The 19703-nt window shown below is 36.6% G+C and overlaps 1 protein-coding gene across 1 annotated transcript in view; it reads right to left on the bottom strand.

Annotated features, from left to right (window-relative positions):
• The window catches only part of LOC150099091 (tensin-1-like), a 780515-nt gene that overhangs the window by 65312 nt on the left and 695500 nt on the right, over positions 1-19703 (bottom strand). Inside the window, exons 28-29 of the mRNA XM_090405808.1 lie at positions 16685-16810; positions 2019-2111 (exon numbers count right to left, since the gene is read on the bottom strand). Coding sequence (XP_090261934.1) covers positions 2019-2111; positions 16685-16810 — 219 coding nt within the window. The remainder of the gene's footprint in view (positions 1-2018; positions 2112-16684; positions 16811-19703) is intronic.

The raw sequence follows: 19703 nt of genomic DNA, 5'->3' as shown, positions 1-19703 counted from the left end.
ACCTAGTGAAGAAACACAGAAAAAGAGGCGAGCAATTGATCTTGAAACTAAGTTGCGAGTTATAAAGCAACACGAAGCTGATAAGCCTGTCATTGTGATCGCACATGACTTCGGATGGTCTCATTCTACAGTGACGACCACTTTGAAAAATAAGGATAAAATCGCAGAGGTTGAGAAAGGATCTGCTTCCATTAAATCGACAATAGTAACGAAGCAACAACAACAAGGTCCTATCGGTGATATGGAAAAGCTACTTGCATCATGGATAGAGGACCTGACCCAAAAGAGTATATCCCTTAGCACTGTGACCATAACTGCTAAGTCTCTTCAACATGTTGAAGGAGAAAGTAGAACCCGATTATGACTACGAATTCAATGCTTCTTCCAAGCTGGTATCATAGTTAGTCAATTGAATAAATTTAAATGGATTAAGAGAAAAATTAGTCGAAAATACTAAATAGCAGAATATAAGACAGTGCTCAAACCAGTTTTAACTTATAGATCTGAGACTACGGAAATGAAAATTCTGAGAACAATTAGAAGATTAAATCATATTAAAAAGGAATATATTAGGAAGGAACATAACATTCTTAGTATTCTGGAGTGTGTGAGCAGAGCTAAGCTCAGTTGACATGATCGCTTAAATAAAATAGGAGAAAAAAAGATTATATCAAGTGTTTGATGCCAAGTAGGATGCAGGAAAGCAACTCACATAGAAGTGCCTTAGAAGACCAAAATATAAGATCTGATAACATTGGAGTCCTAGAAAATAATGGACTAATTTGGAGGAAAACTGTTGACAGGAAGTTAGTAATAATGTAAAGTTTTAATGCACCAATATCATATTATCCTTTATGTCCCTTGAGGATACCCATCAGGGATATGGTGAGTTATGCATATATGTAATAACTTACCATAGTTTGATGGTGAGTTATTCATTCTTGTTTCTCTCAAATACATAAAGCTTACTCTGTCCTTCCAGCTTACTTTTATATGGAATTCGTGTTTTCAAGTTTTCATGGAATTTGAAAACTCATCATAGGGAGCACAAAATAACCATAATATGTACTGTACCACCTTAAACTTCTTTATTGACAAAGCACTCACACCTACCTCCTGTAATCCATTCCACTCACTAACTACTCTATATGAAAAAACTACTATTCATGCCCTTGCTAACAATAACCTTTTGCACCCTCCAAGGGCAAACCATTGTTATCTCCCATTTTCAGTCAAGAATTAAAAATTTTCTTTAACATCTACTCTAGAAAATCGTTTGGTGAATTTATATATTTCCATCACATCTGTCACTCAATCTTTGTAGCTCAAAGACCTTCACTCTATTGTCATAAGGAACACTCTGCAGACCAGTCACTATTTTGGTCATTCACCTCTGAGTCTAATCTGCCACTCTACAAAATCCAGGCAACCAAATCTAGGCACAGTAGTTCATAGTAGTTCATGGTGATCAATATCACAGCCTTTTTATAAAGAGGAATAATAATAATCTCCTTATTCTTGACTATCAGTATGTTCCTCCAAGTCATCCATTGAACTACTCTTTCCACTTTTGCAAGATGCATAAAGTTTTTTTACTTCTTTAGAGAGTATTCTTAACAAGTAATTATATCCTTGTTTCAGTCCTTTAAAATTCAAATTTTTACCATGAATGGCAAAAATAGTTTTTCTTTTGTGAATAGTAAAGAAAGGAATGCAGTTAGTAAATTGTCCTTTTTAAGTAAATTATGTTATTAAGAAAAACAGGTGGTACATGATGTTCTGAAAGATCATTTTAGCATAATATAATACCTGTACCAAAAGATAATAAACAATACTTCATGTTAGTACACTACATGTTTGATAAGTCTAATTTAAATATCTGAGGTTTACTGTTATTTATAAATACAACCAACTTTTTATCATGAAAAGTTTATTCTTGATCAATTTGAAGATGATACTCAGAGACAATAGTGATATAAAAATAATTATTTAAGTTTATGAAACTAATAGTTTCATACCAAATATAGGTTCATTAGGACAGCCTTTCAGTCTGACTCCTTTAGATGTAGGCTCGATGAGAAAGTGACGTACAAGCTCATTAGAGATATCGCCTAAAATTATTTAAAAAAATAAATGTTAGTTATCTGTATATTAATTATTACTCAAGGAACTTAATGAATTAAACAAGACATTTTTGTCAAATATTAATTCTAATTTATAGATTGATTCACACATTCGCTAATTCACTTAAGAATAAAAAGCTAGATAGGTGGAAGAATGCTTCTATATTACATATGGAGGATACAAAGAACCAACTAGATTTCTGATCCACTGTTTAATTCTCACCTGTTTTTCTCTTAGTAGGTATTCACCTAGATACATAACAAATAAAAAAAAAACTGGAAATTTGGAATTCAGCTGATCAAACTGCATTCCGATTTGGCTTAGTACATACGGTTCATTAGTACAACATAATCAAAAAATTATGTAGCTGTGGCATCAGCTAGATAAACAAAGCCTCAGGGTGATGTGAAATCAACAATGGATGGGATATGAACAGCCTCTGCATAAAAGTAGGTAAGTTGTGAAGATACTTCATGTGCAAACTTGGTTTGCTTACACTTGAGTAAAGGATGAAACAAGAATATAATTTCTTGGCAAGTATAATTTCCCTTAGTACCAAGTGAAAGAACTTTCTATGAATATCTGTGATCTAGAATATATTAATAATAAGGTAATACACCTTCTTATTACTTGTATATGGAAAATAGATAACTTTTACATTAATTCAACCTTTGTATCTTTCTGGATCTGGCTCCAGCAATGAGACCTGCATTGCAATTTGTACTATCACTTGGGTGGCAGCTGTCCCAAGGCTAAATGTTTTAACTGGTTAGAGATCAAACATATTGGTAATTGTTGTCTTGTCCAACCCCGCTGAAAATGCGAAGTTCTGAACATTGCAACACTACCTTTCCCTTCAGAACTTTTACCAAAAGAGTATACATCATAGTTGAATAAAGAAGCATTCCCAAATCTTCCAGTTCAGTTTAGCAAAGAGGACACTTTAAGACAAACTGTACTTGGGAAAATTGCCAAAACCTACTCACACAGATAGGTACATATATAAACTTTCCTTCATCCCCCTCTCAACAGTACGGTGTTATCAAAACCTGTCAACAGGACCTCCAACATCTGTTCCACCCAGGCTTCCCTTTCAGCTGAATGCTCCTTTATTTGCCAGACCTTTCTCTCCAATGGTTACAATGCTAAAAAATGCATTAACAAATTAGTTTTTTCTCACATCCCTCTCTATAAACAGACCACAGTAATGCTGTTAGTATTCCAAAGGAATTCTGAATCCCTTTTCTTAGAATTCCCTAAGAAACAAAGGAACTCTAAAAAAAAAACTCTCTTATGCTTTCAAACCTCATCTGAAGCTGGCTGCCCTTATCTGCTTCCCCTCTCTGTTTCAGGTGTTTACAAGGCTCCTTTATCCTTGGAAATTATATTATTATGGTCAGACTGGGAGATATACCAACATCCACCTAGAAGAACACAAGAAATACCTGCTGCCATAACTATGGTTAGTCTGGTCTAGCTTTACCATGCTTTGAATACCTTGCACAGAATCAAATGGAAAAAACTATAATGCTTCACTGCAACAAATATAAACTTGAAAACCTTTTCTTAGAATTAGCTGTGGATTTGTTAAACTAGATCTTAATAAATGTGATTGCATTAAACTTCCCAATAATTTGGGAAACTTTATTTCTTAGTAAATTTAGTTTAATCCTTTATCCAAGTGTGAGCAAACAAAGTTTGCGCCTGAAAGTATCTCTAAAGATATGTCTAATGTTCTGCATTAAGGGAAGGGCCACTACCCAGACTGGTTTCGACCTTTATTGAGGTCTCTTCAGTGGGAGCCAGGCCCAAGCTGAGATACCAGGCAGAAGCATTCGCAGTCTGGGTAGTGGCCCTTCCCTTAATGCAGAACATTAGACATATCCACAAGGAGATGTGTTTTGCATTATAGGAGATACTGAGACAGGAGTGTTGGTATCTTGCTCCACCTTTGCAACGAGTTGCCCTGGTGTGTACCACCTTACCCCAGTCCTGAAGATACTTTCAGGTGCAAACTTTGTTTGCTCACACTTGGATAAAGGATTAAACTAAATTTATTATACTCTAACCAAGTGAAAAATAAACTTTCAACATCTTTATTTCTTAGGCCTCCTGCTCAACATCTATGGCTAGCCAACAGCACCCATAGAGAGTGACCCTCATAGAACTTTAGGCTTTTAGTCTAATTTTTTCACACTTGTTGTTTTGAGTGTTTTTCTGTGTGCTTGTACAATTTTGAGATTGTATCCCTGAAATTTCTGTGACAAAGACAAAATATAGGATCCAATAAACTTTAATTTTGTTATCTCTCTAAACCAGCATATAAGCATCAATACTAAACTCCATATGCTAACAACACCAAGAGATAACTGTCTTTTCGAAGAGGCTGGAAATAGGACAGGAGAACTAATGACCAACAAAAACAAACGTTAAGGAGGTGGATCATCTGATGCTATCTGGTGTGAGATAGAGGTTAACAGGACAAAATAAATATATTCTTACTTCCTGGTCTAGGCTTTGGAGCCCTGAAGATATGAATGCTATGAGCAGGCCAAACTATTATCTTGTGGAACTTCAACTATGGGAATATGGATTAGAAGTAGGACACATGGCAAGATGGAAATGGAATTTATATAGTTACTAAGAGATAATTACCTGAAACTGCATGTGATGCAGGGGATAGGGATTTGAGAGAGCTGGATCTGGTAATAGCATCATCAGATCTATCTGTAACTAAAGTAGCAACTCTGCATTCAATTGAGGAAAATGACCGTGCAGTCTGTCTGGTTTGAGAAAATTGCTCAACATGTAGAATTCTCAGTTAAGAAAGAGTTTATGTGGAACTAAAACCCGAGTTTCTCCCGGAAACCCGGGTTTTTCATCCCGCATACAGACAAATCGGCCCTTCCGAACACACGCAATTTACAGACAAAAAAATACTAGTTGTGGTGGTGGTGGTGGGCGGTAGATGGCATTGATGGAGATGATTCGTAGTAGCGATTCAGTGTAATGGTTGAGACAGTTGTAGGTATCCTCCCACAATGAGTCTTCAGACTCCTTGGAGGTATCAGGAATAATAATAATAATCTCCTAGGAGCTGTGTTTTACATTATGGGAAAATACTAAGAACAGTGATCTGAGCTTGCTCCACCTTTACTACGAGTTGCCATAGCATTGCACTACCAGGTGTTGGCTTACGTGTAGACTCACCAAACTTTATATAGTTTTCTATATTCGGCATGAAACGCTTAGATTAGATTATCTATCTTTGAGTTTCTTATTCGGCTAAGAAATAATATGGTATTCAATATCCATTTAATTTTGAATAATTAGCAACCTGTGATTATGAGGGTGAGGAGGTGGAAAGAGTTTATGGTGATATAGAAAAGGGTTTGAAATGTAGAAACAAAATATATGATTATAATACAGGGTGATATGAATGCAAAAATTGGGAGAGGAAGATATTGTTGGGCTCTATGGATTGGAAGTGAGAAATAAAAGAGGAGATGTTGTTGGATTTCTGTAGAAAACATGATTTGGCAATTATGAACACTCGGTTTAAAAAACAACCAAGAAGATTGTATATGTGGAAAGCCCCAGGGAAGATATAAATAGTAGAAGAAATCAGATAGACTATGTTTTGATAAACAAAAGATATAGAAACAATATGAAAATTAATTTAAAAAAAGTAACTACACAAGGAGACAAAATAAATCATGGAATATAGAGCAGCTGAAAATACTAAACACGTTGAATAAATTCACAAAGAAAGTAGAGGAAGAAATGAAGGAGAGAAATATACAAGTAAGTGACAATGTAAGTGAAAAATGGAAGATTCTGAAGGAACGCATAATTACTGCTACAGAACTATATTTAGCTAAAAAAGAAGATGAAAGAGAGAAAAGAAAGAAGCCATGGAAATATTTTGAGAAAAATAGAGGAGGGAAAAAAGCAGTATGGAGATACAAAGAGAGAGATAAGAAGGAAAAAGAAAGAGTGGTTAGATGAAATGAGTAAAGACACAACAGCAAAGGCAGAAAGAAATGATATAAAAGTTGTTTACAAAAACATTAATACGATGACAGGAGGGAGAAAGATGCAAAGGATTGGAGCAATCAAGAATGAAAGAGATGAAATTCTGATAGAAAAAGATAAGATATTATGGAGATGGGAGAAATATGCAGGTAAACTGTATGAAGACAGAGAAAAAGGAGGAAATCAAACAATAGAGCAATGGGGGGAGGGGGGGGCAGAGGTTATACATCATGAGAGAGGAATTGAACTTAGCAATTCAAAAGATGAAAGAAGGAAAATCCCCTGGAATAGATGGTATACAGACAGAACTTATAAGGAATATAGGTGAAAAAGGTATTATGGCAAATTATTAGCAGAATTTATGAGGGACAAGAATTACCAGAGGAGTTTAGAAGATCAATATTTATCCTCATTCCAAAAAAGATGGGAGTCTTAGACTGTAACAATTTTAGAACAATAAGTCTTATAACCCATACAGCAAAAATTCTGGCACAGATAATTTTAGAAAGAATCAAGAGTAAAATACAAAAAGAAATGAATGAAGAACAGTTTGGTTTCCAAACCAACAGAGGAACTAGAGAGGCTATAACTTGTCTAAGAATTATTGGGGAGAAAACACTAAACCATGGTGGAAAGTTGTTTTTGGGATTTCTAGACTTTGAAAATGCATCCGATACAGTGAAACATAAAAGCCTTTTTGACATTCTAGGAAATGTTGATATTAACTCCTATGATTTTGGAAATTTTTAAGATAATATATTGGACACAAACAGCGTCTGTATGTGTAAATGGAGAGGAAAAGGAGAATTCCTGGTGGAGAGAGGAGTTAGACAAGGATGTAAGTTATCACCATTATTGTTTAACCTTCATAGTGAACAGATGCTTAGAGAGGTACTTGAGAATGTAGAAGAAGGAATAAAAATAAATGGAAGAATCATCAATAACTTAAGGTATGTGGATGATGTAGTGGTGATGGCAGAAAGTGAAAATGGACTACAACAAATTGTTCAAAGAATTGAAAACTCTGGTAAAGAGTATGGACTAAGGATTAACACAAAGAAGACCAAGGTAATGATAATGGGTAGATAATATAAAGATAAGATGTGGAGGAAAGATTTTAGAAGTGAAAAGATTTCAATATTTAGGTAGCTGGATTTCAGAGAAAGGAACTTCAGAGTTCCTTTCTCTGAAACTTGAAAAAGGTTTTCAAGTTTCATCCTATTAGTTAACTGTGGTCTTATGGCAAACTACAGGGTTGACTGAAAAGTGATTCCAGGCATGGAAGGCCAACTCAACACAATTAACTTAAATAAGACTAACAACGTGGGTACTGGTCATCTCTGGATTTTAGTTTCAGTTGGTCTTTTTGGCTGTTCAGCTTCATGGTGTAAATGAGCCGAGACCTTTTTTTTTTTTTTTTTCTATCTCTCCTACTATCCATCTGTATTTTCTTTCTCCTAATACTATCAGGTGCTCTTGCACCCCCATACTATTCTAGAACTGTGATGAATATCCCTTTACATTTTTCATCTCAATAAAGGGCAGAAACAGCCCGAGTAGTGACCCTTTGCATAAAAATGCATAGCAATATACAAGGGGATGATCACAAATAACTGGAATTATTTTTTTTTTAAATTTTATTAAAGTTTATAATACCATATTTTAGTCTCCTTCAAAGTATTCTTATGTGAGTCAATGTACTTGTCCCAGTGTTTTTTCCACTGCTGGAAACTGTTTATGGCCTCTAGCGACTTTTCTTTCACTTCATCCACATCAACAAATCACTGCCCTTTCATGGTTTTCTTTATCCGTGGGAATAAAAAAAGTCACATGAAGAGAAATCAGGTGAGTAGGGAGGGTGAGGATTTTTTTTTTTTAAATTCTCGGTGAGCAAACAGCACAGATTTAGCAGACATACATTTCATTTGCAAATCTGTTAAAATTCACTGGGCTGAACTCCATGACAAATTTGTCTCGTCAGAAACTTGCTCAATGTTCTTTGAGCAAGTTTCAAACCTTTTCAATGTTTTCATCATTTCTGCTTGTCGAAGGTCGGCAAGCAGAAATGATAGGTCTTCAACTGACATGTTCCCATTTTTGAAACAGAAAAACGACTCATAGACCTGTGTTTCGCCTAAACCTTCATTATTAAAGGCTTGCTAAAGCGTAACAATAGTTTCAGCTGCTGCAGTTTTACCCAAAAGAAAACAAAATTGCAATTTCATGCACTCTCTGTTCCTTGTGGTCAGCCATCACACAGGATGACACCACTTTTAAGTCGAACCCGTACACAATAGGTTGGTTGATCAGCCTAATGTACTGTACAGTAAACCCTTGCTGAGCGCGGATTTGCAGAACGCGATTTTGCACATACGCGTTATCTTAATTGTTTCCATTTAATTTGTCCAACACTAGAATTTCATTTATACGCAGTACGCTGCAGAGCGTTGGCCAGCAACCCTGCTTGGCGCTCCCTGCTAGCTGAGTGACCTAGGCCGAGTTGCAATCATTTCACTCATGTTAGCAGAGCTGTAATCACCTATTTATCCTCTTCTCCTTTTGAATTGTATTTCTTTTAATTTCAGAAATTTAATATGACATCTAAGAGGAAGGATGAAGATGATAAAGCAGCAAAAAGACGCAAAGTTTTGACATTATCTCAGAAAATTGAAATTTTAGATAAGTTGAAAAATGGTACATGTGTTTCATCACTTGCAAGAGAACTAGCTATAAACGAATCAAACATTAGAACAATACAGGAGAATGAAGAAAAGGTTCGGTCTAGTGTCAAAGCTTCAGGCGATACCTTGGCAAAGGTTGCTCAAGTTTCAAGAAGAATTCCGCAATTGGAAAAGATGGAAAAAATATTAATAGCTTGGATTGACAATCAAGTAAATGAAAAAGGCTCAGTTGTGGATGGTGTTGCTATTCAAAACAAAGCTTTAGATTTGTTTTCTTTCGTTTTAAATAAAGATGGCCAATCATTAGAGAAAATTGACTTTCAAGCAAGCAAGGGTTGGCTTGAAAACTTTAAGCGTCGTTTTAATTTGCACAATGTAAAGCTTCAGGGAGAAGCTGGCTCTGCAGATAAAGAAGCAGCAGAGAAATTCAAACCCCAATTTTTGAAATTCATTTTGAAATTCTAGATGCCACCTTTGGGTTGAAAGGATTAAAGAATGTACAGTTTACATGTGTAGCCACTTGCCGATGCAGATTGAGTGGGGAAGGGATATTTTCAACCAAAGAAGGTTAAAGTTGGGTGATTCTAGGTTGGATGCTCTCTCTGGCAAGGTATGTCAGAGCAGATGTGTGGGTGTGCGTGCAGATACCACCTTTGGGTTGAAAGGATTAAAGAGTATGCAGTTTACATGTGTAGCCAGTTGCTGGTGCAGAAAACTGCACATTCACAATGCCTAGCAGTAGCATCCGTAACTAGAAAATGTGTGCGTGCCAAGTTCAGATTCCGGTTTTTATTGGGTACCCTTCTAATACGTCCAGAAGATAGTTGCTTTGCATTATGGAATACTGAGGCAATTGATGTGATGTCTACACCCTCTATAAAAAATATAGCCTGGTCATGAAGACTCTTTGCATGGAAACTACTTACATTGGGTAAAGGATTAAACACGTATATAATTTCTTGTCAAGTATAATTTACTTTGTAACAAAGTGAAAATATTCCTTCAAAAATGCTGACCTTGCAGAGGCACTTACAGGATATGACATTGAACTCTCGCGTAACTTGGAGCAAATGGAGATGGTATGTAGCTGCTGACATGGATGAAAGTGGCTGATGGATAGATATTGAAGATTAGTATAAGCAGAGTAGAATTCAAAATAAGATGGGTTGCAAGTTGTATGACACAGAACTCTGTGTTAGATTTTATTTAAGTCATGCATTAATGATATAGGGAATGATTTTGTGGGAAATATTTATTTCCTACAAGATGATTTAAACAGACTGACAGTGTGCAGAAATATAAGTAACTCCTTTGTACTTTAATTAATTTCTAATGGTGTTTTTTTTTTAAGGAAGTTTTAGATTGTAAGAAACAGAAGACAGTGGCATTACTGCTGAACAATGCAGCCAAGATGTCTTTATTGGAGAGTTTAATATATTCAAGATTTTGAGAGTAGGACAAAATAGTTCTGTTGCATAAAGGGATCTCCAAGACTATGGCAGCCACATATAAACCAGTCATTATTTCCAGTGTAGTAATAAAGTTAATGGAAAATTTTTTTTTTTTTTTTGGATAAAGTAGAATTCAGAAATGGTTGTATAATAATTCAGAAGTTATAGCCAGAAGGTCAGATTTCTGATCAAATTAAAGCTATCATAGTACCCATCTATAAAAAGGGAAATAGTATTGAATGTGAAAATTACAGATGTAGTTTCCTACTGAGTGTTCAAGGAAAGATTTATGCAGGTATACTTGAGAAACTAAGAAAAATTGGAAAAGTGAAACTTAGTAAAGAACAAGCTGGTTTTAAGCCAAACAGGAGTAGCCACGATCAGATTTTCACTTTACGACAAACAGTTCAGAAATCATTAGAATATAACAAGAATCTGTATTTAAATTTTGTAGATGGGGTGAGAAAGGCATATGACAAGATATCAAGAGAAAAGCTGTTCAAAATGGCACAGTTATATGATGTAAATTGGACATTGTATTGAGCAATATACACTCTTCGAGTTGTAAGTCAGCAGTTCAGTCTTCAAGGAGATACAGAAAGATAGTTGAGCTTATATCAGGTGTGAGACAAGGGTGTGCATTATCTTAAATTATGCATCATCTATACAGACCACATTATGAAGGAGGGTGGCATTAGGGCTGATATCAAAATTTGGGATATTCAACTTAGAGCTATACTTTATGCAAATGACGTTATTATTATTATCTAGGCCTCCAAGGAGTCAAAAGACTCATTGACCATTCTCGTTCTCACCACTCTATCAGGCAATGCATTCCACGGTTCAACCACCCTCCATGCAAAGAAACCACTCCTCACCCTCTTGCTCACAGTTTACTTTTGTAACTTCCAGGGATGGGCCCCCTGTCATCACTCCTTCCCGCTGTTCAACCAAGCGAGAGAACTCCCCAGTGTCAACCCTGTAACCACCTCTCAACTGTTTAAAATCTCAATCATATCACCTTTCCTTCTTCTATCCACCAAACTCTGCAGTACACATTCCCTCAGCCGATCCTCATAACTAACATTGTACAGTTCTGAAACTATCTTTGTTATCTGCCTCTGTACCCTTTCCACAGTTACTTTATACCCTTCAAATCATGGGGACCAAATCTGAGAACAATAGTCTAAGTGTGGTCTGATCAGGGTCTTATACAATGGAATGATAACTCTTATCTCTGCAGGTCAGCATCCATCTCATTATTGCAGCAATCCTTTGTGTTATTTTCACCACCTTTGCAATATGTCCCTTGAATTTCAGGTTTCTATTAATCATCAACCACAGATCTCGTCTCCCCTACTTCCTCCAGTATATCTCATCCAATACAGTATGCAACGTCCCATCGATGTGTCCCAAACCTGAAGAACTTACACTTTGTAGCATTAAACCGATACCCCTATTCATTTCCCCATCTGTCTAGCTTATTCAGATCCTCTTGCATGACTACCACATTTGCACTATTACTAATAACCCTTCCCAGCTTCACATCATCTGCAAACAGCTGAACATTCCCCTGCAATCCACTGACAATATCATTGATATAATGGTTAAACAATATAGGTCTCAGTACTGAGCCCTGTGAGACCCCACTTGTAACCCTCTGCCCCACCATACACGACTCTCTGATACCTATCGGACAGCCAATCCTAAATCCAGTTCACGTCCAAACCCATGTGATGCAACTTAAATATCAGCTTTTCATGTGGCACTCTGTCAAATGCCTTCGTTAAATCCAAGAAAATGGCAGTATATGCCTTTCCCTCATCTACTGCTCTTGTAACTTTATTATAAAAGGCTAGCATATTACAAAAAACAAGAGTACTCCCTCACAAATCCATGTTGACTCTCATAGATAACATTACTCTCATCTGCCCAATGTTATATATGGTCCCTCACTAATTTCTCCAAGATCTTAACAACTACTGATGACACACAAACTATAATTAGACACTTCCAGTCTGATACCACCCTTATACAATGGCACCATCTTACCTTCCTTCCATTCCCTGGGCACCTTTCCTGTAGCCAGACTTTCATTGAAAAGCCAGGTGAAAGGAGCTGTCACTTCCTTAGCACATTCTCTCAAAACTCGTGGTGAAATACCATCCAGTCCCACAGCTTTACTGACATCCAGAGTACTCAGTATTTGGAACAGGTTCTCCTACTGCACCTCTAAACCTCGAACCTGTCCTATCCCTCTAGTATTAAAATTTACTCCTCCAGGATGAAATACACCAATAAAGTGTTCATTGAACAATTCCACTATGCCCTCTGCATCAGTCACTCTATTCCCATTTTTATCCCACAATGTCATTCTTCCACAATCATTTCTCCTCCTACTAGCCACATAGCTAAAAAATTCCCTAGGATTTTCTGTGGATCTTAGGGTCAATCCCTTCTCGTATTCCAGTTTTGCCTTCATTACCATACTAGTCCCTCCCCTGGCCTGTGTCTTATATTCTTCATGCGTCTCCTTATATCTCTTCCATAGCTTCTTTTTCACATGCAGCTCCTGTTTAATATTGTTTGTCATCCACTTTACACCAAATTGTGTCCTCTTCTTCACTTGTGGAATACTGCTTACTATTACTGCTAACAAATATTTCTTCACAATTTCCCAAGCACTAATGAGATATATCCCGGCCTTTCAATTCCTCCCTTGTAATCACCTGCCTTATAATTCCACATATATTCCCGTCTCTTTGATACTCCTGCATGTCTATTCATCTTCCAAGTCAAAACCACATGGTCACTCTCTCCAACTGGTGGGAGAGATGTCATCTCACTTATTATCAGCTCTTCTGATGCTATGACCAAATCCAAAACTCTTGAACTTCTTGTTCCCTCCATTACATGCTGTCTAAGATATTTGTCCCTCAAGAATTTTAGAAATTCCATTCCCTTATTGCTAAATGCATCTTCCTCTCCCCAGTTTATACTACTGTAGTTAAAATCTCCCATAGCAATCATTCTTCTTGCACTTGCCAAGCTCGACTGTCTAAACATCTTCTGGTCTTCCCACCCTCTGTGCTCCTTGGTTTGTAGCAACACCCCACTAAATATCCCGTCTTGCCTATCTCTACCTCACACCACATGCTTTCAAAATCATTAGTGTCACTGCCTTCCAAAGCCTCCACTCTTAGAGGACATAGGTCATCACTTATCATAAGCAGTACTCCACCACCATGCTTTCCCTTTCTATGCTGCCGAAAAATGCTGTACCCTGCTACTTCTATTCCTGCTATTATATCCTCTTCTGTCAACCACATGTCAGTGATACGAATAATCTTTGGCCATGCTGATGCTATCAGCACCACCAATTCCTCTCCTTTATTCTGGATACTCCTGGCATTAGTATAAAGCATAAAAATGCCACTATTTCTATACCCAACGTTATCCCCTCTAGACTCCACTGGGCTCAGAACTACCTCCCAAGTACCCTTTCCCACATATTCCCATATACTGTAAAATAAATTCATTAATAATACTGCAGGATTTTCTAACTAAATTGATTAACTACTGTAATAAATTGGGTATGAAAATCAGCAATAAAAAGACATAGATGATGAAAATAGGTAGGAACATTAAAAACATTACTGTATCCTGAGTGGAGAACTTAACAAGTAAAACATCAGAGAATGTGATTATTTTTATTATTATTATTATTATGTGACACCTCCATTGAGGACTCTACATCTACCCTAAATCTTTTTGTCTCCAAAAGACTGTGGGATCGAATCCTGCCGTGGGCATGGATTTTTGCAATTGTCTGTGGAAATACTAGTGGTAGTGGTGGCGGGTGGTAGATGGAGTGGTGGAGACAGAAAGATGTAGAGTAGATGTAGGGTCCTCCTTCGATGAGTCTTTGGACTCTCTGGAGATGTCACATAATAATATTAATAATCACATTCTCTAATGTTTTACTTGTTAAGTTCTCCACTCAGGATGCAGTATCTGGCTGGCGAGCGGATACGCTAACCAAGCTGGCATGAACATAATGATAAATCTTTCTGCAGTTGGGAAGAGTGATCATAAAGTTTTCATTGATATGAAAACTATGAGGAAAGGATATATGCAGACCTACAATGGCAATAATTATGAAAATGAAAAAAAAAACGAGCTATTTAAGTGCGTCTGTAGTGCAATTGGAAGAACAACGGTACGTTGGCCCTTCAATTGGAAAAGGCCTAGGTTCGAGTCTCATCATGAAGGGAGGAATCTTTATATGGATTTTTTCAATCGAAGGTGAGTTAGCCGATCTCATATGGAGGTAGCAGGGTTTTTTTCTCCCAGAAACTCGGGTTTTTCATCCTGCATACAGACAAGTCGGCCCTTTAGAACACACGCAATTTACAGACAAAAACATACTAGCTGTGGTGGTGGTGGGCAGTAGATGGCACTGATGTAGATGATTGGTAACAGAGGTGGAGATGGAGAAGTTGTACAATAGGTGTCCTCCCACGATGAGTCTTCGGACTCCTTGGAGGTGTCACGAATAATAATAATAATGGAAAGAGGAGTTTGGTTGAATGTTGTCAGATGCTGCTTGGGCACTGATCAAAACATATTTAACAGCAGCAATGTTTGGATATATTGCAAAGCTGAAAAGGCTAGATAATGTAGGAATAAAATGGGTGAATGAAGAAATTAATCTTGCACTCTGTAAAAAAAAGCTTTTGGAGAAACAACATTAACAGTAATAATTAGTTACATGAGGAGTATAATTTGTACTCATTCATCCATCCATTTTACTTCTACATTATTTAGCCTTTTCATCTTTGAAATACATCCAGGCATTGCTGCTGTTAAATATGTTTTGATCAGTGCCCAAGCAGCATCTGACTCCTTTCCACCAAACTCCTCTTTCCATGCTACATTTCTCGTTTTTCTCCTAGTTTTTCATAATAACTGCCATTGTAGGCTCACATATATCCTTTCCTCATAGTTCTGATTTGACTAGCTTTTGGTGGAGAGATTGATGAGGGTTATGATTAGAATTGGATTGATAATAGTGGCATATTAGCAATCTGCTTATATACTATAACAAGATGACAAATTCAGAGGATAAGGGACACATACACAGTGGTATATTTGGATTTTTCAAAGACCTTTTGATAAATTGCCACACAAAAGCTGATAACTAAATTGAAATGGATGACATAAAAGACTAATAAGTTGGATAGGCGATTGGTTAGATAGGTATCAGCGGGTTATGTATGTGGTGGTCTCTCAAAAGAGGAAGGTCACTAGCTGTGTGCTTTTGGATTCAGTTTTGGGACCATTATTGCATGTTAATTATATTGGGATAGGCTTAACTGGAGAAACACAGCTGTTTGCATATTATGCAGAGTTGGGAAGAACTTTGAGGAGTGGAGCAGATGTTGTTCTAATGCCAGATATTGGTCAGTTGTATTAGTGGAACTTACATAATGTTGCAATGTATAAAGTCTTAAAATTCCTGGTAGTCGGGGATAGGCTGTAGAATATATAATTAATGGTGAAATTTTGAAGGAGGTGGAAGAGATGAGAGATCTGAGAGTAGTGGTGGACAAAGTTTAGTGGTCACAATGGATTATGACAATGATGTGAAGGACCTTGACATGCAGAAGAAAAGAAGGGTTGTGGTTCCCTTGTATAAGGCCTTGATTCAGGCTGCATATAGACATACTTTGCATATATCTGGTTACCTGGTTTTCAAGGGGATGAAGATATCTTACAGAGGGTCCATAGTCAGTGTCAGTTCTCTGGAATTGCAGGATATGAGGTCCATCTGAGGGAATGCAAATTACAGAATGTTGTGGATAGAAAAAGGAGAAAGGATATGACAGAGACATAAGTTGCTGAGGGGGATTGTTACCAGATTAATGTGGAAAAGATTTCTCATTGAGTCCAGAGAGAGAGAGAGAGAAAGAAAGAAGGAAGAATTATAACAACAGGCTATCCCTGGACGATGTATAAGGAGGATGTGAACAAGGAAGTGAGTTGCAGGTTCTCACTCACTGTACTCTTTGCCTGAGAGTACAATGAGTGGGGAGACTGTGAATGGGTTTGAGGCTTTATCATATTTATGCATGAGATTGTGGACCTTACCATGACGAGTATTTTGAGTCCATGGAGTTGATAATGTTTTTTGAGTTGAAATAAGATGTTACATTTCACGAAGTATGCTATAGCCTGCATGAATGTGTTAAGTAATGAAGATTGCATAAATTGGACATTTTACATGACAGCTAATTCACATCTAATGTTCATCAAAATGACAAAACAAAATTTTCAGTAATAACTAGATTAAGAAATTATAATAAAAATAACTGTGATCAATTGCTTATGTACCTGATTTATTCTGTACATTAGGTGGTGGAATGGCAACCTTCAGAGCAAGACCGAAAGCACCAGGGAAAGAGTTACTATCCCTTACAACAAAAGTGCCTGGAGCTTTGTCTTTCAGCATACTAATTGCTACAAGAAATAAAAAAAAATCATCATATATTATATATTAAAATAATAATAATTGGTACATAAATTAGTGCATTTAAAATATGTCTGGTTGGAACCTCTGCATCCGAAGTCTTTTTTTTTTTTTTTTTTAATTACAAAATGTATGATTTTTAAATAGAATGCAAATGTTGGACAAGTTGATTAATTTTAATGGTATATATGAGAACACAGACTGATAAGAAAATAACTATTTATTAATTTATTGCTGATATTTCGCTGGTATTCTATCTAGCATCTTCAGAGCACAAAAACAGTTTGTCAGAGTACATGAGACAACCATAATCCGGTATAACAATGGGACTAGTTTGAACAATTGTAACATTAATTTTAACAATATATATGAGAACACAGACTGATAAGAAAATAGCTATTTATTAATTTATTGCTGATATTTCGCTGGTATTCTATCTAGCATCTTCAGAGCACAAAAACAGTTTGTCAGAGTACATGAGACAACCATAATCCGGTATAACAATGGGACTAGTTTGAACAATTGTAACATGCAAAACAAAGACTAAAGTCCTAATTAGGTGCCATCTACGTTGGGGAAAAAAAAAAAAAAAAAACAGAGAGAGAAAGGTATTAATTTGGTCTTAAGATGACTGCCTCCCAAATCTTTGGTAAATTTATACAGTCATATTTGTTGAGGTTTGGATGGACAGAATTTTTAACAAAAGAGGGAGAATTATTTGTGAGAGTAGCTAGTAGTTTAGCTAAATGTTTGCAGGTTTATATGTCGGACTATTTATGTTTCAAGGCTTCTGTTGATTCCTGGAACAACCTCTCTGACTTTTGGGACTACTATTTCCTATTTCCTTTGCTAGGATGGTGCAACTGCATAAAGGATTGCAAACCTGCTAGGGAGAGTTCTGTACCAGAGGACGTGTTCATAACAAAGATAACTACTTGGGGGCTGGCGGGTGAGGGTGTTCAAAATGTATAAATATGTATAAGCTAATTCTTTTTAAAAGTTAAAAACGTCATGTAAAATATCTGAATCTGACAAGACTTGCTGAGCATATATATGTATATGGCTCAGCCAGATTAGTAAAAACTGAATTCCTCTCTCAAGTGAAGTTCTAACACTCAACCAGAATATGGCATATGATAAGATATGTGTTACAGTGTTCACACATGAGCTGGTCATCAGCTTTTAATAGATAAGAGTAAGTCAAATGACTGTTACATAATTAGAACTAGTAAGAACAACTTTGTATTTTCTATCTCTGTGCATATTGCACTTCTAACGCTTTATTTCAGGCTTAATCTCATAAACTTTATTTGTCAGTGCTTTCTACCAGATTGACACCCATTAATTCATTAACTTTGCTCTTCTTAACTCTGTAATCTCTATAAGGGACTAAGAAACAATATGCAGTGAAAGTACAAACAGAACAGCTGCAGTCTCATTTCCCCCTGATTCAAGTGTGGTTGGGCATCTAGCACAATCGAACATCAAAATTAAGGGTTCTCATTTGATCTGATGATTTGTACATTTTGGATTTTAATTTGATTTTTATGGATCAAAGGTCATAATGTGCCAGGACAGAGGTTACAGCAATACATATGGGAAATGATCAGTAGGACAATCACAAACATCTATGCCCTTGGTGGAATTCAAACCCGCAGCCTCTTGGCTGGAGAGCAGATACACTAACCACTCATCCAACCAGGCTGCCATGCAGGAAAGAAGATGTCCAGTAAAGCACTTCAGGTGTCTGTATAAATCATTTTGGTAGCAATTTTCTTTTATGTATACAAGTGCAAGCTGAATGGCATGCAGTTCAGCAGTGTAGTTACTCCATTTAAATGGAATCTGACTGGAACATAGTGAATAGGAAAAACAGCAGCATAACGGAGATAGTTCTCAGATCTCAAATCAGTGACAACAATGGAATTTCCTACTTCCTTTGCTAGGATGGTGCAACTGCATAAAGGATTGCAAACCTGCTAGGGAAGAATACTATCGTATTCAGAGCATGTAATGTTGTCAAGATTAATTCCAACAACTTTTACGATCACTTTCATATGCATACTAAATAGGTAAATTTTATGCTATTCACTACAAGTAGATTTGCTTAATATAATGATAAATACCAAGTTTTAACTCATATATGTTTTTTTTATTTATACTAGATATATTCCCTCTGTGGTTTTGCTGTCTATATGGCTAACAGCATCATCAAGAGGCTGCTTAACACAAGTCAAAACTGACAAAAAAATTAAACATTTTCCCACAGAAGTTAATATCTATAAGGTAAAAAGACTAGGATGATAGTTTAATCATGGACATCATTAGTATGTTACGTGTAGTCTCTGCATTGTTGTGTTGTGATTGCTTGCATAGGAGAGGTCTTTTATGTTACACATGTTAATTAATGACTTCCAGAGGCTGTGAAGGATCATTCCTTGATTTCAATTTAGTGTGCCTTTAGAGGGAATGACCTCAGAGGACTCGTTGAACAAATTGTTGAAGTAATTCTCTTCTAAGTAGGCATGGAGGATGCTTGCCAATTTAATGTTCTTTGAGGATGTGAGCTACGAGTACACATTTTTATTATTACTATTATTAACATCTGACCTCCATGGAGTTGGAGACTCATCGTGGGAGGTACACACTATTGCACACAATGTTCAACCAACTGTGGTTTAAACTGATTCGATGTGTCTACATTCACAACACACTCAGGCAATGCATTTCATTCACCAACCACTTTCCATGCAAAGAATTCTCCTTATACAGTTCCAGCGATGGCTTCTTGTTCAATTCCCCCCCCCCCCCATTCTTTGAAAAATCTCTTCCATGTCAACCTGATAACAACCCCTGACTAGCTTATAGTTCTCACTCATATTC

Source organism: Typopeltis vanoorti, chromosome 15 (assembly GCF_054136105.1).
Source record: "Typopeltis vanoorti isolate ZY-2024b chromosome 15, IOZ_Tvanoo_1.0, whole genome shotgun sequence".
In the NCBI taxonomy this organism is placed as follows: Eukaryota; Metazoa; Arthropoda; class Arachnida; order Uropygi; family Thelyphonidae; genus Typopeltis; species Typopeltis vanoorti.
The sequence above is the reverse complement of the archived record's forward strand: the minus strand, read 5'-3'. Positions and strand labels throughout refer to the sequence as shown.